Source organism: Elephas maximus, chromosome 8 (assembly GCF_024166365.1).
Source record: "Elephas maximus indicus isolate mEleMax1 chromosome 8, mEleMax1 primary haplotype, whole genome shotgun sequence".
Lineage (NCBI taxonomy): Eukaryota > Metazoa > Chordata > Mammalia > Proboscidea > Elephantidae > Elephas > Elephas maximus.
Window position 1 is genome coordinate 48196214 of NC_064826.1, and position 27145 is coordinate 48223358.

The 27145-nt window shown below is 37.4% G+C and overlaps 1 protein-coding gene across 2 annotated transcripts in view; it reads right to left on the minus strand.

The window, feature by feature from the left end:
• The window catches only part of MAGI2 (membrane associated guanylate kinase, WW and PDZ domain containing 2), a 1497921-nt gene that overhangs the window by 508331 nt on the left and 962445 nt on the right, over positions 1-27145 (minus strand). For both annotated transcript variants that reach the window (XM_049894296.1, XM_049894295.1), the window contains exon 5: positions 3648-3858. In XM_049894296.1, the coding sequence (XP_049750253.1) occupies positions 3648-3858 (211 nt within the window). The remainder of the gene's footprint in view (positions 1-3647; positions 3859-27145) is intronic.

Below are 27145 nucleotides of genomic sequence, written 5' to 3' on the forward strand. Positions count from 1 at the left end.
TTCCCCTCTTTTATTTAGAAGCTTAAGTATTAATTTTATACGCAGAGCTAAAGGGGACTTTGTTTCAACTATTTTCTGTTTTATCATGATCTTGGTTTCACAGGATATGGAATTTGATGAAGTTTGATGAGGACTGTTACCTGCCATGGAGACTTCCATTACTCTAAGTGACTCACAGTATCTGCACTAGAGGAAAGTTTTCACAACTCTCCTTACCTCACAAATCTCTCTTGTTTCTATTTTTTCTTCTCTTGTACCTTTCCCCTGTTTTACCCTCCTCTTGAACTATTGTTTTTTTTTTTGAACTATTGTAGGAACCCTGGTGTCACAGCGGTTAAGAGTTGAAGCTGCTAACCAAAAGGTCAGCAGTTCAAATCGACCAGCTGCTTCTTGGAAACCTTATGGGGCTGTTCTACTCTATCCTACAGGGTCGCCACGAATTGGAATTGACTTGACAGCAATGGGTTTGGTTTTTTGGTTTTGCGTCAGCCTACTTTTTGTTTTTATCTCATTGTCTTTTACCATGATTTTGCTCAGTCCTTATATGGTCCTTATGGTGCAACCATACTCTCCCCACGCCTCTATCGCAGTCTTCTGGTCTTTCATTTCTGTTTTCAAGGCACCAAGGGGCTTAGAGTTTATTCACATAAGAATTCATTCTGATATCAATAGCAAAGGTACTCATAGATGAATAATATCCATTGCTGTTGAGTCAATTCTGATTCATAGTGATCCTATAGGACAGAGTAGAACTGCCCATAGGGTTTCCAAGGAGCACTTGGCAGATTCAAACTGCCGAACTTTTGGTTAGCAGACAATCAGTGGGTTGAAAATTTGATTTTGGCAAATGCAGTTAGGAAAAGAACTTACTTGCCACAAAAAGCAAGGAGTGAAAACAGACAGGAAAATATCCAGAAAAGCTGAGGGGAAAGTGAAATAAAGTGACATGTGGACAGAGAGAAAGGAAACTGAAGCACCGGTAATGATGGACACTGCTGTGCTCCCTGTTCTCTCATATCTGAACTCATCACACTTAATCTTTAGATTCATTGGTAACCTTTTGAGAGGAAAGAAACATGAAGCCCAAACTGGTCCAGAAGAAAGGGATGTCTTCATTCTGTGGAGTAACCTCCTGAGCTGGCCAGCCTTTCATACAGGATTTGCTCCTGCCTTATGCATTGCCTTCCTGTTGCTTCACTTCAGCCATTACTCCAAGCTTCTTCATTCACTTTAACCTCTGGATAAGTCTCCTTCAGCATCAGCTTACTTGCCACAAATAAAATTGTCTCTTACTTGTGTCCTTATTTTTCCACCTCAGTCTATGTCTACTCCTAAAACTATCCATTCATCCTTCCTTTTAGGATTAAGAAGATTACAAAAGCAAGCTAACAAAGCCCTCTGCTTGCCTTTAAAAAGCACTAGTGATCTAGCAATAGCTGCAACAATGGACTCAAACATACTAATGATCATGAAGATGACACGGGATTGGACAATATTTCGGTTTGTTATACATAAGGTGGCCATGAGTTGGAGCCAACTCAATGCCAACTAACAGCAACAACAATGATCTAGCAAATTCAAAACCAGGCAGTCGTTTTCCAGGATTCACCAACTAATGCATGCTTCTCTAGGGATTGGGTCTTTGCAATGACAGTTCCTACACCTGGAACGGTCTCCGTATCACCAACTTTTCAAGTCCCTGTTGTCTCACTTTCCTCATCATTCTCCTTTTACTACTTACCTCTGAAGGATAGTTAAGCTTATCCTTCTCTGAATAGTTTCACAAAATTCAGAAATTAGTTTTTTTTCTATGTTTATAACTATTTGTCTCTCTTCTCCAACCTGACAATTTGTTTGAGAACAGAGAGAAAATCTTATGAACCTTTGGGTGCCAACACTGGTTGACAGGCTAGATAGAGTATTAATGGAATAATTTTTGGTAGATTTTCCCTAGCCTGGACAGAGACTCATTGTTTTCTATACCTGGGCCAAGTCCTGTCTTTCAAAGTCCCTTTTCTCTGCAACCCCAAAACCTGACATGGTTCAAAGGAGGAAGTTTACTTTACAATCACAAAGAAAGTTTTTATAATTGCATTACTGGAAACAGTTCTTGCTTTTATCACCTTGTCATGCTGGGTTACTTTTATTGTTTCCACATGGCCTTACTCCCCCTGTATTACATAATAAAGTCTGTATATCATCAGTCTCCTTTTTCTGAACATCAGCCATTAATTATTGGTATGTATCCTTACAGTTAGGGTTTTATATTTTGATTTCTGGTCTGCAAGGTGCCATCCTGTGCTTATCAATACCAAAATTATGTTTCTAGATATTAATACTTGAATCGTGTCAATTTGTCACATTTTTTCAAATTTCTATCTGACTTTCTCTTTTCCATTTACGGGATATAAGAGGTATCTGGGGCACTGATTATAGCTATAAGAAATAATGCAAGATACTCTTATTATTTTTTTCAAATTTTGAATATTTGCAAAAGTTGAATGTTAGCGATTCATTTTCTGCAAAACACTCATTTCTCATCCATGTTGAACTCAAGCAGAGCACCAAGTAATTACCTGATTATGTATTCCCTGGGCCACATGATTCAGTTTCCAACTTCACGTGAGAATTAAATACTGGTATGTGGTAACATTTCAATTTCACAACTGAGTTCTGCCTATGGAGATCTAAGTCATAAATCACTCCATGTTGGCAAAGGGAATCCAGTTTTAATATTTTTCTTGAATAGTATGAGTTTACATATTTTTTTATCCAGTGTCAACACTGAAAACTTTAGTTTCTATTATTTCTTCTCTTTGAGGCTTACATAACTTTGAGGGAATAAGGGCTGTTGGTCATTTATAATATATGTAGTTTTTTCCTTTTTAATGAACACTTTGATTGACTTTTATACATCATCAATTTAATTTTGTACCATAATCTTCAATTTTGGAGTTCCTCTTTTAAAAATTACTCTATTCCTAGAAGATAAAGAGAATGGAAGCTGGACATTATTGTCAATAATATACATGAAAATTTAGAGTTTGAAAAAAAAAAGACATAAAGGGGAGTTCAGGATTAGCACTTCTTGGCAAATGATAAAAATGGTAAACAACAAATAGAACTGAATCCAATAAAAATAAGGTATGATGAACTGTACAAAACCAAATTATTTTATTCATACCTAATCTCAGGGTCAAATGCTTAAAACATTTTTCTTTTATGACCAGTAAATACTTGCTCGAAAGGATTGTATCCTATTAAACTCCTAAACATGATGGTGGACACTTTTGACAATATGCCTTAAATTATACATAGATCATATCTTATTTGGACTATAAGGGGACCTTGGAACAGTAGAGTAAGCATTTCCCATGATATGTAGACTATTTCTAATTTAATAATATCATCACGTGAATTGTCTGTTAAGTCATGATTACAGAAATTTTTAGTGAAATTGCTTAATTTATTCTTGGACTTATAGCTGTATTCTAGAATCTGGAAGTATATTTAGGGCGCCATCCCATTATCCTCTCACAAAGAGAGAAGCTAATGCCAGAAATAATAAAATTCAATGTTTGCTTTTGAAAGTAAACACATCTGTTTGCTACATCATTGATATGCTGCTATGTTTCTCTGAAACTCACTCAATGAAGTAGACTTCACCCTTTTCTGTATAGGCCATTTCCCAGTTCTCAGGCAAGGGGTCTGAGTCATCATTTTCTTCAGGTTTAGTTGCCTTTGTGTCATCCATCTGCTCCTTTAGCTCCTCAGGTTGACTGTACACCGGTGCAGGATAAGGCTGGGAGGGTGTCTCCCCTGAGGCACCTGTACTCTTGTCTTCATTTTCACTGGATTCTGTAAGAGAAAAAGAGCACGTAGTTAGTGACTCCAGAGGGAGCACAGAGTATTCTGGGCCAGGGGATATGCTCTACGAAGGCTAATAAGAACTACTTTTGAAAACGCATACTTGGGAACAGCCCTGGAAATTACTAGGTTTATTTAAATTCTCCTTTCACTCATCATTCTTGCCTATCTTAAAATTTATTATTGCTTATTACTGAATTAGATGTTTTGAAGATGAAATGAAAGGACCATGTCACAACACAGATGCAGCAGGCAGAATAAATGCCCCCTAAGGATGTCTATGTTCTAATACCTGGAACATGTGGATGTTATTTTACATGGCAGAAGGGATTTTGTAGATGTGATTAAATTAAAGACCTTGAGGTTAGGAGATTATCCTGGATTATCAGGTGGCCTCAATGTAATCACAGGTGTCTTTAATAGTGGAAGAAGAATAAGAAGAGATAGGCAGGAAGGAGGTGAGACTATAAAAGAATGGTGAAAGTGATGCAACATTGCTGGCTTTGGAAACGAATTCTCCTCTAGAGCTTGCAGCAAGGAACAAAGCCCCACCAACACCTTGATTTTAGGACAATGAGACCCACATCAGATTTCTAACCTATGAAACTGTGAGATCATAAATTTCTGCTATTTTAAGCTTCTAAATTTGTGATAATTTGTTACAGAAGCAATAGAAACTAATATCATAGAGAAAAACTAAAAGATACATATTTTAAGAGAAAAGATAACAGGCTTAGAGGATAGATGCAGGAGCCCCCATGTGTAAGCACTAAGAGTTCTAGAAGGAAAAAAATGAATGCATGGGTATAAAATGACAAGAAATATAAAATAATAGAAGAAATTTTACCTAAAATGAAGAAACACTTGAGCCTATAGACTGTTCACTGAGTCTGAGGCCACATTAGTGAAAGATACTGAGCCCCAGATACAGCTAGTTGAAAATTCTCAAACTCTAAAGTTATAAAGCAACCTTACCAGTTTCCACACTGAAAAAAACGTAATTACTTCCAAAGAAAAGAGGAACAGAAGAGCATCAAATCTTTCATCTGTTGTACGTGAAGCTGAAAGACAGCAGAGTAGTATCTGTAGCAACTTGAGAAAAAAGTACTGCGACGCCAAGAACCTAACTCTGCCAAGATGTCATTCATCTTTAGAGCAAAAGAAAGTCACTTTTGAACAAGCAGAAGTTCTGAATGTATACTACCCATGCACCCTTCCTGAGGACAAAATTTGGGGAATTATTCTAACCTTATCAAGATGATTGAATTAGAGCAGAGATCTCAAAATAAGAGAGGAGAAAAGAAAATATAAAAAGAAATACATCCTGCATAGTATATGTATATGTATACATTCTATTGTGCTTTAGGTGAAAATCTAAAAAGCTACAAAGCGAACTGGTTTCCCATTCAATAATTCATACACAAATATTTCCATGACATTGTTGCAATCCCCACAATACATCAGCACTCTCCCCATTTACACCCTGGATTCCCTGTTTCCATTCTTCTGGTTTCCCTGCCCTTCCCTACCTTCTCTGCTTTGGGGCAAATGTTTCCCTTCTGGTCTCCAAAAGTTGATAGTTCTAAGGAGCACATTCCTCATGGGTGTTAATGTTTATTTTACAGGCCAGTCTATTTTGTGACTGTTAAGGTGATCTCTGGGAGTGGTGTCAGTTCCTACTTAGAAGGGTGTCTGAGGGCAATAGTGTTGGAGTTCCTTCAGTATCTATCAGACCAGTAAGTCTGGTATTTTTCGAATTTGAATTTTATTGTACTTTTTTCTCCCACTCTAACTGGGACCTTCTACTGTGTTCCTGGGCAGAGAAGTTGGTAATGGTAGCTGGGCACCACTTAGTTCTTCTAGTCTCAGGCTGGTGGAGGCTGTGGTTCACGTGGGTCATTACTCTTTTGGACTAATTGCTTCCTTGAGTCTTTGGTTTTACTCATTCTCCTTTTCTCTAGATGGGAAGAAGCCAGTACCTGTGTCTTAGACGGCCACTTGCAAGCTTTTAAGATCCCAAATCTACTCATCAGAGTAGGATGTAGAACATTATCTTTATGAACTGTGTTATGCCAATTGACCTAGATGTCCCCCGAGACAATGGTCCTTAGGCTTCTAGCCCAGTAACTCAGTCCCTCAAAGTGTTTGGTTATGTCTAAGAAGTTTCCATAACTGTGCCCCAGTGTGCTCTACTACATATATGAATATACATGCACCACATACAAACATGTATGCAGAAACATTCATAACCATACCTCTATATGCATGTGGGTGTACTCCCCTAGGACCTCCACACCTATTTCACATACATATCTACCTTTGTATCTATCAGTATGTTATTGTTTGTTATTACTGTTGTTGTAGGACTGGATATGTTATAGTATTTAACTTAGTTGCCCTTTATTCTTACATACCTCTCGGTGTCTTCCTTTGTCTTCATCACATTGTGATGACCTTCCCCATATTGTGTGTTGCCTTTCCCTTCACCAAAATTAACACATGTCTACTATCTAGTGATTCTCCCTCCCTCCCCCTCCCATCCCTGGTAACAATCAAAGAATATTTCTCTCTGTGTGTAAACCTTTTCTTGACTTTTTACAATAGTAGTCTCATACAAGATTTTTCCTTTTGTGACTGACATTTCATTTAGCATAATGTCCTCCAGATTCATCTATGTTGTGAGATTTTTTGTGGATTCATCATTATTCTTTCTTGTCAAATAGTATTCTATTGTGTGTATGTACCATAGTTTCTTTATCCATTCATCCATTGATGGGTATTTAGGTTGTTTCCATCTTTTTGTTATTGTGAACAATGATGCAATGAACATGGACATGCATATCTCTATTCATGTGACAACTCTTATTTCTCTAGAATATATACCCCAGGAGTGGGATTGCTGGATCATATGGTATTTCTGTTTCCCTAAACAGTAATTAAGGAAACAGAAATGCCATATTTTCTTAAACAATAACTACCACATGATGGTCAGTTTATTGTACTATGGTGGCTTGTGTGTTGCTGTGATACTGGAAGTTTTGCTACCAGTATTTCAAATACGAGCAGGGTTACCCTTGGTGGAGGTTTCAGCAGAGCTTCCAGGCTAAGACAGACTAGGAAGAAGGACCTGGCAGTCTACTTCTGAAAAAATTGACCAGTGAAAACCTTATGAGTAACAGATGAATATTGTCTGATATAGTGCCAGTGAGAAGGCACTCAAAATAAGACTGGGGAAGCTGCCTCTTCAAAGTAGAGTCCACCTTGATGACATGGATAGAGTCAAGTTTCTGGAACCTTCATGTGCTAATGTGGCATGACTCAAAATGAGAAGAAAGAGCTGCAAACATCCATTAATAATTGGAACGTGGACTGTATGAAGTATATTGTTGTTAGGTGCTGTTGAGCTGGTTCCGACTCGTTGCGACTCTGAAGAACAAGGCTAGACTTAAGAAACTGCCTGCTTTTTTCAGGCTTCCAACACCACTGCCTTTAGGTCTTGGCCTGAGGTATGGGGTGGTGATGGTAAGAAGGAGGAAGCCCTATAAAAGGACAAAACCAAAAAAACCAAACCAGTTGCTGTCGAGTTGATTCCAACTCATACCCAAAGCAGAGGAGACCTCGGTACTACTTTCAGTTTCGAACTTAGGGAGGAACATTTCCTGCTGAGTGGCCCCAGATCTCCACAGCGGGGAAATGATGAAGTGAAAATATTTATCAGATAGTACTGCCAAGACTGCCCTGTGGCATGGAGGTCATCCAGAAATCAAAGCGTGCTCTAGTGGGAGACTTGGAAGGTAACCAAGAGTTGAAAACCACTAGAGCTGCAGTGAGGGTCACCATGGTGAGGAGCAATGCTTTCTTAGAGCAGAAGTATTAATTCAGGAATTGGAAAGAGAGCACAGCTGAGATTCAGAGGTCTGAAAGTGAGAGAAAAAGGGGGGACAAAGCAGCTATCTTGGAAATATGAAATGCAACAATATTTTAGGATGTCAATAGCTATTAAAATACAAATACACATATACTTTGCCTCAGTAATCTCACTTTAAGAATGTGTCCTCTGAAATAAAGGCACCGATGTATAAGTATACCTACAAAAAAAATAGGTTTATTGCAGCATTGCTTGTAGTAGCAAAATCCTAGAAATGATCTAAATGTCCATCAATAAGAAAATAATTAAATAAATTGTGGTTATCATTACTACAGACAAGTATCTATTTTAAAAACAATGAATTAAAAAAAAGTATCTATTTGAAAAACAATGAATTAGATATCTATTATTGACCCAGAGAGATCCTTGTGATTACTGTTCAATAGGGAATCTAAGTTGCAGAATAATGTGTATTGTTAATCCTTTTTTTTTTTAAATAACCAAAAACTAAGGCCTTTTACATATATATGTAAACTCTTCTATATGTCTGTATGAATATGAAGGAGCCCCGGTGGTGCAATGGTTAGGCGCTTTGTTAGGCTCAGCTGTTAACTGAAAGCTCAGCAGTTTGAACCCACCAGCCCCCTCTGCAAGAGAAAAGATCTGATGATCTGCTCCCATAAAGATTACAGCCTAGGAAACCTCATGGTGCAGTTCTACTCTGTCCCATGACAGAGTAGGGTCACTATGAGTTGGAATTGACTCAACGGCACCTAACAACATATTAATGTAAAAAATAGTCTTGAAGAATGTATGAAAGTTCATCAGCTTTGATTACCTCAGGACAATAAATTTGGATGGAAGTTGGAAAAGAAAATTAAAGTTTACATGTTTTTACATTCACTAATCTATTACTTTTATTACTTTAAAAATTAATAAAGATAATTCTAAATTACTAAAGTAGAATACCATTTCCCTAATAACATGTTCATTGCTTCTGCTCTACCTCTTAGTTCCTTGCATAGTGCTTGGGGTGTTAAACCCTTGCAAGCAGCCCTTCAAGGTATAACAGTTGGATTCTATTTAACTGGAGCAACCGAGGAAGAAGGAGAGTCAGGAATAGGAGGAGGAAATGGAATGTGTGGCTAATTGCCTATATGAACAACTGCCTCCTTTGCCAAGAGATCAGAAGGACTTGGATGGTGCCTGAACACCATTACTGAACACTTTGATCAAAGATTCTATAGGAGAATCCTGATCAAAAGAGGGAAAGTGAAGAACATATTTTTAAATTCTCATAGAATTTAAACTTTCTGGAGCCATGGAGTCTGGATAAAATCCTGAAACTATTACCCTGAGATAATTTGAAAATCTTAAACTAAAAATATGCTCTGAAGTCTTCTTAAAACAAAATAATAGTTTAGTTTAATTAGTAAAGAATGTCTACCTTGAGCATTGTGCTCTTTTAAGATCTATCTATCTGGGATCAAGAGAAATATGAAAGATTAGTTAGGAACCTTAGGAAACAGTGAGTTTCTGCTAATGGGGGAAGAATAACTCAGAAAAGGAGGGTGAGAATGGTTGCATAACTTGAAGAATGTAATGAATGTCACTGAATTGTACATGTAGAAATTGTTGAATTGATGTATGTTCTGTGTATATTCTCAACAACAGTAAAATAAAATAAATTATAAAAAAAAAGTAGAATGTCATCTTTGTCTCAGTATCAATTGCTTGGATCAATTTTTCCCCTTTATGCTTCAATTTAGAACAAATAGCATGAATGTCGGTAATTAGGAAGCACAAGAATGCTTTACAATCTTTCATTTTTGCCCTTAAAAAGAAAAATTTATGAAAATAGTGAAATACAGTCCTTAGTGATATACTCTAAGCTGCTATAAACATTGTTTCTCATACATATTTGACTTTTGTGAATTGTGTAGGGTAAAATCGGCAAGAGAAGGTACCATCACTCTCTTCAGATTGTCTTTGCTGTAGCTTATTACCACATGCGATTACCAATACACTGAATGCTGTCTAGGGATTACAAAATTCCATGTTATTTTTGAAAAGTTCAAAAGCAAGGTCATTTTTTCACTATTCATTTTATCAGTATTTTTAAAGCATTTGCGTTGAGTTGGACTGCTTTTGTGCGGTCTTTCTCACCATAGTCTTGTAACTCCCACCCAAGTGACTGGGCAGGACTGTGTGATAGAGTAATTGTGGCCCACCAAAGGGATTGGTCAGTTCTGCCATCCTGCTGGGCATGAAATGAGACACCCCAGAGGTAGGAAAGAGAAGAGCCTACCACTACCCAAGAAAGAACAGCCAGGAACAGAGAGCCCATCTTTTGGACCCAGGATCCCTGCACTGAGATGCTCCTGGACCCAGGAGACAGACAGTAAGTTGTAACCCTGAAGATGATGAGAAGTGGTGGCAGAGAAGCAGTGGCAGGAAAGACCACACAGTGGGCTACCTGGTTCTCAGAACAAGAAAGCTGAGGGCCTTTGGGCATAGGCAGAAGGCCAGGGAGAGGCATGCCTGCGAGCGCAGCTGGGAAGAGGCTGTCTTGATGCAAGAACTGTATCCTGAGTGTTCCTGAGCCTGAACTGTAACGTGTTACTTCCCTTATAAACCCCATAATCATGAGTTACTGTGTATGAGTTCTATGTGGCCATTGCAATGAATTACTGAACGCTGCAGAGAAGTAGAGTGCTGTGGGAGGGGTGGGTGGTGTCAGAATTGGTAAAGATGATGGAGGAAAGAGGCATGTCTTACCTCTGCCTCATAGGAATCAGCCTCAGGATGTTGATCTTGATGTTCCTTCCCCTAGTGAAGTTAGAAAAGGCCAGACACCTTCCCTACCCATTATTATAGTACTTATTTTATGTCAGGCACTAAGGACAAAGCAGTGAACAAGAGAGACACAGCCCCTGTCCTCATGGAACTCACAATTCGTATGGCAAGAGGTGTAGTCTTTAAACAAATAATTTTAAGTGTGATGAGTACTACCAAAGGGAAGATGGGATCCTATGCATATGCATTCATCTAATATATAACGAGTGAAAGAATGCATCTTTTCCATATGCTACATAATATGAAACTGGAAAAAGGAATCAAGAGACTTCTTTCAGAGAAAGGTAGGAGAGAAAGAAGTGGTAAACAGGGTCCGGATTACTCAAGGCCATTCAAGGCATGCTTAGGATTTGGGACGGTCTATTGAGAATGAGAAATCATTGACGTGTCTTAGTCAACGAGATGGAAAAGCTAGATTTTCATTTTCCGTAAAGATCTCCTAGCTGTTCTGGGGAACCCTGGCAGTGTTAGTGGTTAAGGGTTTGGCTGTTAATCTAAAGGTCGGCAGTTCAAATTCACCAGCCACTCTTGGAAACCCTAAAGGGCAGTTCTACTCTGTCCTATAGGGTCACTATGAGTCAGAATCGACTCGACAGCAATGGGTTTTTTAGCTCTTCTGCGGAAATGGATTTGAGGGTGACAAGATGTTTATAGGCCAGTGGAAAACCATTATAGTGTTCTAGACAAAAGATAATGGTGACATGGGGATGGAAAGAAGTGGGTTGGGAAAATATTTGGAGTGTAGATTTGGTATGGTTTTTAAAAGGACTGGACAGATATGGAGAAAGAAGAAGTCATGGTAAACCTGGTAGATGGTGAAGCCATTCACTAAGTTGGCATCATGAGAGGGGGCTCAGGATTCAGTGCAGGTAAAGGGGGAAAGGCTGTGCGTACAGCTTTGGACGCACTGAATTAGAGGTCCATGCCAAACTTTAAAGTGGAGATGTCAAGTGAGAGAGTTCTTGGTTGGAGAGAATCAACTTGAAAGACAACACTAATTTAGGCTGTGAGAATGAATCAAATTGCATAGCAAGATGGTGTAGCAAAAAGAAACAAGAATCCCTAGAACAACTGTCTGAGCAGCTCCAACATTTAACAGTTAATCAGAGAAGAAACTAGCAAAGGAGTAGCCAGGGAAGTAAAACAAAACAAAACAAAACAAAAACAGTAGACCTTCCTGTCATAGAAGCCAAAGGAGAGGGAGGACGGAATGGTTAAATGGTTAACAGTGGCTAAAGCTTCTGACCAGACCATCAAGATACGAACACAAAGTCTGCTGAAATTAATGACACGGAAACCTCTCTGTGCCTCTCATAATGGCAATGGGGACATTAGGGAAAAGTTATAGCAGTAATTTTGGTGGGGTAGGTAGGTGGTGGGATGATGGCTTAAAGAATGAATGAAAAGAAAACAGAATGCTAACAGAGAAATCATTCAAAAAGTTTAAATATGAACAAATAGACATTTTTTCCTTCACTATATAATGCTACTAAATTCTCAAAAGAAATGTAAAACATCTCTTGAAAAAGTCTAGAGTCTCTAAAGAAGTCTTTAATTTTATTTATTGATGTGCCAAAGACAACTGAGCCAAGTCCTCCTAGTTAATTACACTTATTTGCTTATTCATTCATATCTTCATTCTTTATTTAATCAATCATTAAATTAACACTAATGGATTTAATACCTAACATGTGTCAGATGGAGCCCCTGGTTGGTGCAAACAGTTAACAGGCTGGGCTGCTGGCTGAAAGGTTGCATGTTTGAGTTCACCCGGAGCTGTCTCACAAGAAAGCCTTGGAGATCTACTTGCAAAAAATCAGCTACTGAAAACCCTATGGAAGACAGTTACATCTGGCACACATGGGCTTGCCATGACTTGGAATCAATTAGATGGCAACTGGTATGTGCAAGATACTTGATGAAGACCTTAATGGGGGAGGCAAAAGACCTTTTTATCAGTTTATTGTAAAGCAGGTTGAGAGGGAAGCAGTAAGCAGCACCTGCCTTGTCCACTTGAACAAATTAAGGCAAAACAAGCAAGAAAGGCGAATGGAGAACCACAACATTCCCACGTTTTCTTTTTTTTTTATTGTAAAAATACAGATAAAAACACTTGCCAATTTATTGATAAAGGTCAATCTAGGGATGTGTTAGGGTGAGAGGAAATGGGCCTCTGGTGAAACTCAGAACCAGGATGATTTACCCATGGGCAGCAGGGAACTAGGGTGGTCTCTCACGCAGGGGCAGAACATGTTCCTAGAGGAGCAAAGGAGGTGCTGAGCCAGGCAGGCCCAGATTATTCTCCCAGAATGTATCACTCAGAAAATCCATTTCACCTTCACTTTTACTGTTGAGAAGAACTGAGAAGTACAATTTCTTTCATCTTTTCTATGTACTGTAATGGTTTTGTTGGATTCGATAAATACGATTTTCTTTTTCCTTTAAGAAATTCTGAAGAGCTTGAAATTCTGTACAAAGCACAGGAATTGGAAACCATTTAATTAGGAGAGAGTTAAATGCATGAATCTTTTCATTCAGTCCTCTCATCATAAGTCCTATATCTGTGGCCCAGTCTAAGGTTCGATATTACAAAAATATGTATAGTAGCTATTCCATTTGCCTACACGCTATTGCCCTGCCTGTATCTACCACACTTCCTTTTGGATACAAGAATAAATCAGAATGCCATGGACCTGAATCTGAATGTCACCACCATTAAAGAGTAGCCAGAAAGCAAGAAAAAAAACATTTCAAGAGAACGAAAATACCTATTTTATATGTTACTCCTATTTTCATTTCACATGATGTATGCATATATAACAAGGAGCCCTGGCGGTACAATGGTTAAATGTTTGGCTGCGAACCAAAAGATTGGCGGTTCGAACCTACTCAGAGTCTCTGAGGGAGAAAGACATGTTGAACTGCTCTTGTAAAGATTACCAGCCAAGAAAATCCTATGGGGCAGTTCTACTCTGTCATATGTTGTCACTATGAATTGAAATTGACTTAACAGCACCTAACAACAACGACATGCATATACATGGGCTCAGCATGAGTAAGAACTGACTCAACAGCAACTAACAAGAACACCATGCATATAGTTAACTCCATCTTCTGTACCTGTCATCCTTCAGAATGAAAAATAACAACGGATTTGTTATTGACAGGCAACTGTCAATTTTTCTTTGAAATCTTTTAAAATTAGAATTCCCACAATTTATTTTCCTCTGAGAACGCCCTATGATTTGTATTTCTAAAGGCTATGTGATACAATTTAATAAATATGGTAACTATTTCCCCTTGTGCTCATATTATTTTTTTTGGAAGTAAGCATAGCTGAAGAACATTTACCTCAAGAAAAAAAGTATTGAGAAACTTGTTTGTAGCTGATAAGGAGACATAACAAGAGAAATTTGAGATTTTTAAAAAATTTGAACTTTTTTCTTCAACAATTTTCAGGTAGCAACACTCTCCATGAGAAGCAGTAGAGCATAATTGCTATATCTACTGTCAGAATACCTGAGTTTGAATCTATCCCTTCCAGTGTGATGTTGACCAAGTTTCCTTGTGCATGCCTCAATTTTCTTAAGTGTAAAATGGAAATAACATTAGCTATAAGGATTTTTTTTAATAAGGATTAGATATGACAGGTATATGAAGTGCTTAGAATAGTGAACGACTAGAACATAGTAGGTGTTCAGTAAATGTTGGATGTTATTACTTAAGTTCTACTACTTTTTGTATTGTCAGGTGCCATGGAGTTGTTTCCAACTCATAGTGACCCCATGAACAACAGAAAAAAACACCACCCAGTCCTATATCACCCTCATAATTGTTATGCTTGGCCCATTGTTGCAGCTACTGTGTTAATCCATCTTATTGAGGGTTTTCGTTTTTCTTGCTGACCCTCCACTTTATCAAGCATGACGTCTTCCAGGGACTGATCCCTCCTAATAACATGTCCTAAGCATGCAAGACAAAGTTTGCCATCCTTGCTTCTAAGAAGCATTCTGGCTGTACTTCTTCCAAGACAGATTTGTTCATTCTTCTGGCAGTCCATGATATATTCACTATTCTTCACCAACACCATAATTCAAAGACATCACAATTCTTATCTGGTTTTTGTTATTCATTATCTATCTTTCGTTTGCATACTAGGTGACTGAAAACAGCATGGCTTGGGTCAGGTGCACCTTAGTCCTTACAGTGACATCTTTGCTTTTTACCATTTTAAAGAGGTCTTTTGAGCAGATATGCCCAATGCAAATACATCATTTGATTTCTTGACTGCTGCTCCCGTGGGCATTGATTATGGATACAAGTAAGATGAAATCATTGACAACTTCAACCTTTCTTTCGTTTATTATGATGTTGCTTATTGGTCCACTTGTGGGGATTTTTGTTTTCTTTATGTTAAGGGGAAACCCTGGTGGTGTAGTGGTTAAGTGCTACAGCTGCTAACCAAAGGGTCGGCAGTTCGAATCCTCCAGGCGCTCCTTGGAAACTCTATGGGGCAGTTCTACTCTGTCCTATAGGGTCACTAGGAGTCGGAATCGACTCGATGGCACTGGGTTTGGTTTTTTTTTTTTTTATGTTAAGGTGTAATCTATACTGAAGGCTGTAGTATGATCTTCATCAATAAGTGCTTCAAGTCCTCTTCACTTTCAGCAAGCAAGGTTGTGTCATCTAAATATCACAGATTGTTAATGTGTCTTCCTCCAATCCTGATCCCATGTTCTTCTTCATATAGTCTAGCTTCTCTGATTATTTGTCCAGTTTACAGATTGAGTAAGTATGGTGAAAAGATACAACCCTGAAGCACATCTTTCCTGATTTTAAGCCATGCAGTATCCCCTTGTTCTTTTTGAACCACTGCCTGTTGGTTTATGTATGGACTCCACATGAGCACAATTAAGTATTCTATAATTACCATTCTTTGTAAGGTTATCCATAATTTGTTATGATCCATTCAATCAAATGACTTTGCATAGTCAATAAAATACAGGTAAACATCTTTCTGATAATCTCTGCTTTCAGCCAAGATCAATCTGACATCAGCAATGATAACCCTGGTTCCATGTCCTCTTCTGAATACGGCTTGTATTTCTGGCAGTTCCCTGTTGATATACTACTGCAATCACTTTTGAATGGCCTTTGGCAAAATTTTACTTGTGTGTAATATTAATGATGTTTTTCAATAATTTCTACATTCTGTTGTATCACCTTTCTTTGGAATGGGCACAAATATGGATCTCTTCCAGCTGGTTAGCCAGGTAGCTGTCTTATAAATTTCTTGGCATAGACAAGCGGGTGCTTCCAGTGCTGCATTCATTTGTTGAAACATCTCAACTGGTAGTCCGTGAATTCCTGGAGCTTTGTTTTTTGCCAGTGCCTTCAGTACAGCTTGGACTTCTTTTAGTACCATCAGTTCTTGCTCATATGATACTTCCTGAAATGGCTGAACATCAAGCAATTCTTTTTGGTACAGTGACTCTGTGTATTCTTTCCATCTTCTTTTGATGTTTCATACATCATTTAATATTTTCCGTATAGAATTCCTCAATATTGCAACATCATGCTTAAAATTTCTCTTCAGTTCTTTCAGCTTGAGAAATGCTGAGTGTGTCCTTCCCTTTTGATTTTCTAACTCTAGGTCTTTGCACATTTTATGATAATGCTTTACTTTGTCTTCTTGAGCTGTCCTTTGAAATCTTCTGTTCAGCTCTTTTACTTCATCATTTCTTCCTTTCGATTAAGCTACTTGATGTTCAAGGGTAAGTTTCAGGGTCTCTTTTGACATCCGTTTTGGTCCTTTCTTCCTTTCCTGTCTTTTTAATGACCTTTTGCCTTCTTTGTGTATGATGTCCTTGATGTCATTCCATAACTCATCTGGTCTTTGGTCATTAGTGTTTAATGAGTCAAATCTATTCTTGAGATGGTCTCTAAATTCAGATGGGATATGTCTCAAGGTTGTACTTAGGCTCTGGTGGGCTTGCTCTGACTGATGATGTTGAGCTTTTCCATTGTCTTTTTCCACAAATGTAGTCAATTTGTTTCCTGCGTATTCCATCTGGTGAGGTCCATGTGTATAGTCACCATTTACATTGATGAGAAAAGGTGTTTGCAATGAAGAAGTCATTAATCTTGCAAAATTCTATCATGGGATCTCCTGTGTCATTTATATTACCAAGGCCATATTTTCCAAATACGTTCATTCTTCTGTGTTTCCAACTTTTGCATTCCAATCACCAATAATTATCAATGTATTTTGATTGCATGTTTGATCAATTTCAGACTGCAGTATTTGGTAAAAGTCTTCAATTTCTTCATCTTTGGCATTAGTGGTTGGTGCATAAACTTTCAATAATAGTTCTTATTAAATGGCCTTCCTTGTAGGTGTATGGATATATTCTTTTTTGACAATGAATGCAATGCCATTCCTCTTCAATTTGTCATTGCTGGCACAGTAGACCATATGATTGTCCAATTAAAAATGGCCAATACCAGTCCATTTCAGCTCACTAATGCCTAAGATATCAACCTTTATGCAGTCCATTTCATTTTCGATGACTTCCAATTTTCTTAGGTTCACACTTTGTACATTCCATATTCGTATTATTAACAGATGTTTGCAGCTGCTTCTCATTTTGAGTCATACCACATCAGTAAACCAAGGTCTTAAAAGTTTGACTCTATCCATGTCATTAAGGTCGACTCTACTTTGAGGAAGCAGCTCTTACCCAGTCATATTTTAAGTGCTTTCTAATTTGAGGGGGTCATCTTCCAGCACTATGTCAGACAATGTTCCACTGTTATTCATAAGGTTTTCGCTGGCTAATTTTTTCAGCAGTAGACTGCCAGGTCCTTCTTCCTAGTTTGCCTTAGTCTGGAAGCTCAGCTGAAATCTGTTCACCATGTGTAACTCTGCTGGTATTTGAAATACCTGTGGCATAGCTTCCAGTATCACAACAACTCACAAGCCACCTCTAAGACAAACTGACAGACATACTTAGAACACTTCAAATTAATTGAGAAGTTAAATCAATCAAGGAATTTAAATTATTTTCCTCTACAGAAATAAGAAGCTTGGTCAATTTTAACTGATATTTAAGATATTAGGTCTTGTCAAAAAAAAAAAAATAATAATAATGCAAGTGTTAAAAAAAAACACATACACAGGTACAGTTTCTTTTTTAAAGGTGTTTGTATAAATTGAGTCTTTCTACTAATCTAAAGACACATCGAGACAGTGTGGTTAAGTCACTTAAAGAAGGGGAAAAGTTTCCTCATAAACCACGCATTATTTTCCTAGCTCTCTACTACTTTCTGTGGAAGTCTGCATTTGTTTCTATTGGATGCCAAGGGTGCTACTAAGCTATGAACTTGGCATCACTTTGAGGGCACTGATTTTAAGCAGAGTCAGAGATGCATATTAGCCCTAGGCTTAGTCTTCTCATTTCCCCGTATGGCAACTTTGGCTTTCAAGTGGCCATACAACTGTCTGTTCCCCACTATGGTTTCTGGTCACTTGTGATAGAGGCTGTAGTAGTGGAGGTGCTGGGGTTTGAAGACTTCCCTTGCTTTCTTGCAAACCCAACAATTGTATCACCAAGTATGTTGGTTATATTGATCCAGTGTCTTATTGTATTGGGGTGGGAGGACCTGTCAGAGAATGTTGTCAGCTTCACTGCTGCAAGTTGGAGTTCTTAGAATTTGAACCACAGGCTCTTGTAAGTGAACCAACACTTCAGGGTTGATGCTTGGACAAGAGAAAAATTTCACTGTAATTGATTTTTTTTTATCATGGCTATACTATAGATCCTGGAATGAAATGTGGAGGATATTTTGTCTTCCAAAAGGAAGCAGTCACATTGTAGCCACCTGCATTCTATGTGGCCAGTTGAACCAAAGAAGTCAAGATTGTGACTTATTGCTTAAAAAAGCTTTCTTATCAACTTTCCTTAAATTTTCCTAAACCTTCTAAAATGAGACCTTCTACCCCGGTGGTGTAGTGGTTAAGAGCTATGGCTGCTAATCAAAAGGCCCACAGTTTGAAACCACCAGGCACTCCTTGGAGACTCCATGGGGCAGTTCTACTCTGTCCTTTAGGGTTGCTATGAGTCAGAATTGGCTTGGAATTTTTTTTTTTTCCTAAAATGAGAATAGGAAATATAATATGGATGTTAAAATGTTTCTACATTGCAGGATTACTAAATTTTTGCTCATCAATTTAGAAAAAAATTTACTCTTCTTTGATGTGGTACAACATGCACATGGCATAGAGTCCAAAAGTACAAAGGGGACATCCAGTCTAGGTAGATCTCCCCCCTGCTCTCTTCCCTAGTTCTCCAGGAATCCACCCAACAAAGACAATTATTGTCTTCTGGTCCTTCCAGAGCTTTTTTTACGCATGTCGATTACTGACTTTTACGTGGTTTCCAGCTCCTTAGTACTCCCAAAGTGTTTCTAAGTTCTCAAAAATGCACTATAAATCTTATTAAATAAGATATAAGAATAAGGAGTGACCCTTAAACACAGTGGGAAGTTTAAAAATATATACGTATGTGTGTATATATAAGTATCCCCCAAGCCCCACTGCCACACAAAAACAATATTCTCTTGATATGTTTAACAAATCTTTTTCTTCATTATTTGAAACCATGAAGGAAACAGAAGTCTAGCATAAAATATTAGAATTATGGAAAGTTAAGTTAAAGCACTTGGCTGCCAGCTGAAAAATGGGCTGTTCGAACTCACCAGTAGTTCCACAGTGGAAAAGACCCGGGAATCTACTCTTGTAAAGATCACAGCATAGGAAACTTGATGGGGATGTTCTACTCTGTTATATAGGGTTGCTATGAGTCAGAATTGACTCAATGGCACACAGCAACAACAACGGAATAATGGTTAAACCATGCTTCTGATTCTTGAGATGATGTATCAGTTGAGAATGAAGAAATTCCCAATCTATGAAGAATGATTTTTAACTCCATGATATTTATAAGCAAATTGAATCTCAGTTACTCAGGAGGCTAGCCAGGGACAAAAGAATTATTAAGAAAGCATACTTAATACCTCAAATTATTTTTTTCATCTCTTTCTAACACCCACAATTGATTACAAGTTACTTGGAACACTAAAAGAACAATACAGAAACTTATGAAAACAGAAAATTCAAAATCTATGAGTGGAAGATGACATGGGAAAAGCTTTCCTGAGTTATAAAAAGCTAAATTAGAATCACTAGAAAGATTAGTAAAGGGAATTATTTTCCATTAACAAGGGAGAAGAAGAGTTGCCTTAATTAGTATATTTTCTTCCTTCTGCAATATTTAATTGCTAAGATTTTAATAAAAGTAGATGGTAATTATGGCAATAAAATGAATCCTCAGCTTTGAAATTTTATATGCTATATGATTTTCACAACATAATGAATTATAAAAATATTTATCATACAGAATTAAATTCCCCAAATGCTCCAAAAATTTTGGGGTGAAAGAAAATGATACAAGTATTTTAATTATTCAAAGACCAAAACATGATATGAATTAAAACACAGGATCTACATGTACAATAGTTCTTAGAATTTGCTTTCAAAATTCTAGGAGAAAAATCAGGGGAATAGGACTGAAGGAAACATAAATGAAACTTTACTTTCTGAAGCTTCAGGAACTTCAAAGAGGCTGAAAGGGAAAAGGAAGAAGGCTTTATTTAATCTTGATCTTTCTAATTCGAGCACTATTCTTGGGGCCAAATTGGAGTCAAGGTTTTTTTTTTGAAGAAAGTAAGAAGTCAATTAGGAGGAAAAAGATAAAAGATAAAGATAAGGCTCCTGATGATGGAGCCACAGAAGAGGAATGGATAGGCTGACAGACCATATCCAGAGACCTTTCCTCTGCAGAAAGAAAGGCCAGCCCTGGGCCAGAAATAACTAGACCAGTTTTAATCTGACAATAATGTAGCTGGGATTTCACACCAAGAATTATAATCACTTCTTTGAGGAGAAATATGAGGTAAGGAAATGGAACACAGGGTGAAAATTAGACCTAGAGAGAAACATGCCTATAATTAGAAATAGTCTTAGACTCTAAGAATGCCTGGACAGTCAGAAGAAACTGAACATTTCAGTTAATCCACAGGTGTTACAAGGAGTCCTAGTGATGCACTGGTTAAGCACTCAGCTACTAACTGAAAGGCTGGTGGTTTCAAACCCACCCAGCGGCTCCACAGGAGAAAAGACCTGGTGATCTGTTCTTGAAAAGATAGCCTAGGAAACCCTACGGGACAGTTGTACTCTGTCACACTGGGTCAACTATGAGATGGAATCAACTCGAGGGACCCTAACTACAACAACCAATGAGTGCTGTACAAACCTGAGGAGTAAGTTACCCTGGTTGTTCTTGTTCTGGATTCCTCATTGATGTAGTCAATCTCACACACATTATATAAACCCTAAGAGAAATAGAAAAACACTCTCCACAAAGGCTTAATGCAAGTCACTGAAAATGCTGAATCAATCTGAGGGTATGAAGAGATTCACAGAAATGCATCCCTTTCAGTTTACTTGCAAAGCAAGTCTGCCTTGATTTGAGGTGATGTTCCTGAAACTAGTCGTGATGTCATTTTTTTAATGGTGTAGTTACAATCACTGCTATAGTTCATAACCACACACTCTACAGTGCTTACCTTGTGACTTTGCAATTACACAGAACATTTTACAATTAGGGCAGTTTTAACTTTCGTACAATACTTTTTAAGAAAAAATAAAATACCCCTAATTTATAAATGGAACATGTACTTTTAAAAGATTCATTTAAAATAGTCCAGAAATGTTCTAATCCAATGGAAAGAGAAAACCCAGTACTCTGTTTGGGAACAAGATCATAAAATTAAGCCTCTTCAAAGAAAAATTATAAAGATCTGAGTGGATACACAAATCGCAGCCTCTGTGAACCCACACAAAAATAAGCAGGGGATAGGCCTTGGGGTGGTTTCAGAGTGGGCCATTATTCACAGGAAAACAGCGAGATTCACTACGGAGGACATCATTCTTCTGACAGTGACAGGACCTCATTCACAGAGGCAGGACTGATGGTGCATGCACAGCCAGTGTGCCAAGCAGCACAGGACCTGGATGCGGGTCCCTAATGGTGAACTGAGATCATTGCTGAGGACACTGGGTGATCACATAAGGGACACTCTGTTTGCTCTCCGGGAGAGGCAGTTCATTTGCACTAATTGCGGACTGGGGGGCCTGGAGAAGGCAGCTCTGTGTATGTATACTGTATTCTCTTTGTTGGAGAAGGTAGCTCTCACGGGCCCTGTTCCTCCTGGCATTGTGTGTGCATTAGCAGGGAGATTTAGCTGCCTTTAAAATATATGTGCATTTCTAATTCTTTGCACTAGGCTCCTTAATTGCTGATGAGGGGAAGTGACAATATAACAGTGAATTACTTTCCGGAAAAATTTAGCAGATAACTCATGAAATAAAAGAAACCCGAGAAAGCTTAACCCAATTGCTCTGGTTTATGGGACTTTCGGAAACGCTGGTGGTGTAGTGGTTAAGAACTATGGCTACTAACAGAAAGGTCAACAGTTCGAATCTACCAGGTGCTCCTTGGAAACACTATGGGGCAGTTCTACTCTCTCCTATAGGGTCACTACGAGTTGGGATGGACTTGACAGCAGCGGGTTTTGGTTTTGGTGGGACTCTGCTTTTCTTCAGAAGAGTCCAATATTTTAAAACAATTCTATTAATCATTTATCTGTTTTGATGTTTTTAAAGTTACGGAGAATGAATGATTCTCATTTATAAAAACATATTTAAAAAAATAAAATTCTGTGTAATTATCCTTGGTTATCATACAATTTTTTTTAAAAAAATATGGGATCTGTAATGCCTTATCTTTCAAATTTAGGAAACATTGTGGCCTGAAGACACTTTGTGGAGCAAGATATGTGTGAAATAAAACTAATCATATTGATACATTCACATTCTCCAGAGGTCAGTCATGGCTGACTAAAACATAAAGATTTACTGAAGAGTTAAAATATTTAAAGACATGTGCTAATCACTGAGACAAGTAAATGTCAAAGTAGTGCTTGTCCTTATGGTATTTATAATTTACGTGGGGATGCCAGACATGCACACTACGTAAAGTTACCTACTAGTACCAGGCTAACCAATACTGTCCAAATGAATGAAAAGTGCAAACTGTACCATGCTTATTCAGTCTCAACTTGAAGGGAACTCTCAACTTTTTATCGTGGGAGTCAATAAAAGATTCCTTGGGTAATTCAAAAATTTAATTGGAGTTTGAATAGAATTATAGAAGGTTCAGGTGTGGGAATGATCGAATCAGACAGGTGAAGGTGTTTTATGAATATAGGATGTCGACGAAAGAAGAGCGTTTAGGGAAATAATGGAAGCCAAAGCTAACAGAGATTTTGCAATCAAACATGGGGGACCTGAGTGGTTGCTCAAGGAGTTTGAACCAGTGAAAACAGAAGGTCTTCCAAGCTTTGAGAAGGATAATCACAGGGCCAAGTTTGTTCAAGAATCTTCATGTGATCAAGGGAAAAATGGTAATTTGGTACAGAAGAAACTGGGAGGCGGGTAGATCAATTAGGGGACTGCAATCTTTTTAATACACAAATGAGGTGATAAGGCCGTGATCTAGGAAGTCGCAGTGAATATTTGGAAGGAAGGGATGAGAGCTACAGGTTCAGTGATCTTTTATGTCTAATAATATATATCAAGCCTGGGGGAAAGAGATCATCAAGATGATTCTGAATTATCTAGGTGAAAAGAAGAACAACAGCAATCAGGTAAAGGACTTTCTGAATAGATTTGCTTATTTGTTTTGGGGGAAAAAAAAAACCTGGGTATGTTACATTTAAGTTTAAGTTGCAGAAAAAATGCTCAGGTGGAGCAGTCCAGTAGGCAGGTAGAAATGTGGCCCTGGAGTATAGACAGCAGTGAAAACTGAACGTAAATCTATAGTATTTAAAGCCATGGGGTTGGATGTCAACTCTAACAGAATAAACAAAAGATAAATACGTCTAAATATAGATGGGTTAATGCTGGGGAAATTTTCCTGGAGATGTGTATTTTAAATATCAATTTAAAGACAGACTTTCCAAGAAGATGTAAAGATATATCATCTTTGCAAACATCAAATATCACACTACTGCCATGAACCCTGTATAGGGCAAATATAATGGAATACATCATAAATTTAAATAAATTGAGCTAAAGGATTACGATCTATTTATAGAGGCCAGGAGTCACTTTGTCTCCAGTATGGTCAACAGCTCAGGGAGATGTGGCAGAGAGAGGTTGAGGTCAGGTCTCCACCCATGACTCCAAATTGCAACTCTGCATGAAACAAACTGTGACTTTGGTCAAGCAAGTTAAGCTCTCTCAGTTTCAGTATCTTATCAGTAAAATGGTTTTATTTTGATTATAGAATTGTGGTTAAGATCAGAGATAATATATGCTTGGCCCATTTTATGCATTCGCTAAAGAAGGGCTGTCATTTATTGCCAGTTTTAGTTTCATAATTTTTATTACAAAGCTAAAACTATATTTCTAAAGATAGAATTACATTTCTAAGGATAGAACTACATTGATTTCCATCACTGGGGTGACTAGTGGCAGAGAGAGAAACATTTCTGACCTGTCTGAGACATTATAAGATCATTATATGGCTCCTCTGGACACTATGGGCTAAATTCATGTGGCTGATGGAGTTATGAACACAGAGAGGAAACTCTACATAAAATGAGCCTTCACACATCTCATTTGAATCCTCATTGGTAATACTAGCAGAACTTCATACAGAACTTATATTCTTAAAGGTGGCCACTGACTTTCCATAGATGTGATCTCAGAGAAACAGAATATATAGTTCAAATTATAAACTATGGTTTAAAGGAGAAAAGATAAACTAAATTGGAAAACTGAACTGCAAGGTGATAGAAGTAAACGAAGAAATCCTCTGAAACTTTTATTTACATAGAGCAAATTGTTCATTTTGGTAAAGTATAAAAGAAGGCACAGATTGGTAGTTCTGATGCTCAATTATATACAGAACCTACTGTACAACTAGGGATTTCTTACATCCACACAGGAAAATAAGGTCACTTCTACATGATTTCCAGAAATATAAAAAATAAAGAGCTTTTGATAAGTAGAAATTTATTATTCACTTTTAAAGATTCACAAGTAAAACAGTGGTCATGTGTCTACACATCTCTAACAACAACAACAACAACAAAAATCAAACCTGTTGCTGTTGAGTCAATTCCAACTCACAGCTACCCTATAGGGAATATACTCGTACTTGGTAACACAAGATTCAGGATAGCACAGAAGCTAAGATCATGTTTTCTGGATCTGGACTGCCGGTATATGCATTGCAGTTCTTGGCAAATTATCTAATTTTAGTATACCTCAGTTTCCTAATTTTTAAAATAGTACCTACCTAGGAGGATTAAATGAACTAACATAAAATGAAGTTAGGCAGCTCCTGGCACTTGGTAAGCACCCAAAAGAAGTTAATTACTAGATTAATTATTGCTATTATTATCAATACTCTTTTTAATGGAACAAAGTTACTTCAGTAAGCTTTACTTATTCTCTAAATGTGCCTCATAGACTATATTACTCATACTGTGAACTGATGTCTGATATTGATTAGCAGTATAGGTTGTTAGTAGGTATAGGACAATGTCAACCAAAATTTAAGCTAATTTTCTAATTTTTCTCTAACATTTATTTATAATTATTAATTGAAGCCCCCTGTATCTGGTGAATGTGTATGGGAAGAAGACAAAGGCAGAACCAAGACTCTATATTGGAAAAAATAATGTGATTTTAATGTGATAGGGTTCAAAAGGTGTAGAGGTGGGTATATGTATAAGAACCAAAAAAACCCACATATGTATAGGAAAGAGGGGCAAAAAAAAACAAAAACAAAAACAAAAAACCTAAAGTCTTGATATTGGACAAACATAAAGAAAAGCAAAGACATCTCAAAGATGGTGGGTGTCAAAAGATTTCTAATAAAGGCCAATGGGCCAATGGTTTGGGGTTGTTCCCCCATCTTTGAACAATGGGTGAAGAGCCACCTACTTTACACACCTTTTATCTCCTAAAATGGGAAAGAAAAGGACAATTATAAGGCCCACTTGCTCAGTCAGGCTTGCAAAGTCACTGTTTGTTGCATCTGTTGAGTGACAAGAGATTCCTGAGTTGGCCTGGACAGTTGCTCTCTATCAGGCTGAAGGGTTCAGAGATAGTCATGTGGCTAGAGCTGGTCAAGAAGGTTCATTCTAGACCATCTGCTTTGGACCCATGAAGACCTCCTAGCCGTAGAAGTACCCCCATCTTCATGTCTGAACTACGAATATAAAGGGAATGGTGCTTTCTAGATTGAATATGTCTCACAATTAAATAAGTTTCTAGTTTTAGAATCTGAGTCAAGAATGCTTCATTCGATTTGCCCAACACAGATTAGAAATGAAATGGAAATATGAGATTGGCGTTTAACCAGGGGTATATATTAAAAATTTTAAACTATAAGGTGTAATTTAGTTAGAAATTTTGTGACTGTTCTTTGACACCTAACTTCTACTTCTTTTGTTACCATTGCTTCAACTCTACTGAAATGTTTATCTTCTTACATCAAAGATCAACTAAGAAAACTATGTATTAAAAAAAAAATGTATTAGCCACCTAATTTAAATCTATTATATAATGAAAAGCAACTATTTAGACAGATATTTCAGAATCAAAGAGAGGATGGTGTGAAACTGCTTGAAAATTGTCAGATCATTTTAAAGCAGACAAGTTAATCTATTTACCTATAGTAATTTTAGCATTCATATCTAGAATTCAAGTTTTCTAGGGTCAGAAAGTAAGTTTTCACCTAGATGTATTAATGGAAGTGGTTACCCTCATCTGGGTAATTAAGATGAAACAATCTTTTAAGATTTTATATCATGATTGACTTAGATTGAATTTTGGTCTCTGTATGTTCAACGAAGGAGAACGCTTTTATAGATGCTTTGAACAAGAAAATTAAAAAAAAAAAAAGAAAAACATTTATGAAGCTTTTCTTTGATAAAAATAATTGAGCTTGAAAATTCCAATACTATGTCAGTATGGAAGAAGTACAGTGAAAAATGCAAATACAGACATCAAAGTAGGTAGTTGGAAATATCTTCAGAGTAACATGTATGCAAAGTACATGTGTTAACATTTTTTTCAAGAGCTTTAAAACAGCCTTTAGATGTTCAATGCTTACCAATGTGTCATTCTTAAAAAATAAAATAAGTAAAACAAAACTTTGAACACTTATACCAAACTTAGGGGCTAACCAAATGCCACAGCTTTGTTTTGGTAACATTTAATTATGAATAATATTATGGTAAATTCTATTTTATAAATCACGGTTTTGGTGCTATATAGTAATAAGCATAAGATAAAAGCAAATCTGTACTTTGCACAAACACTTTACATATGTAGTATGATAGATCACAAATCAAAGA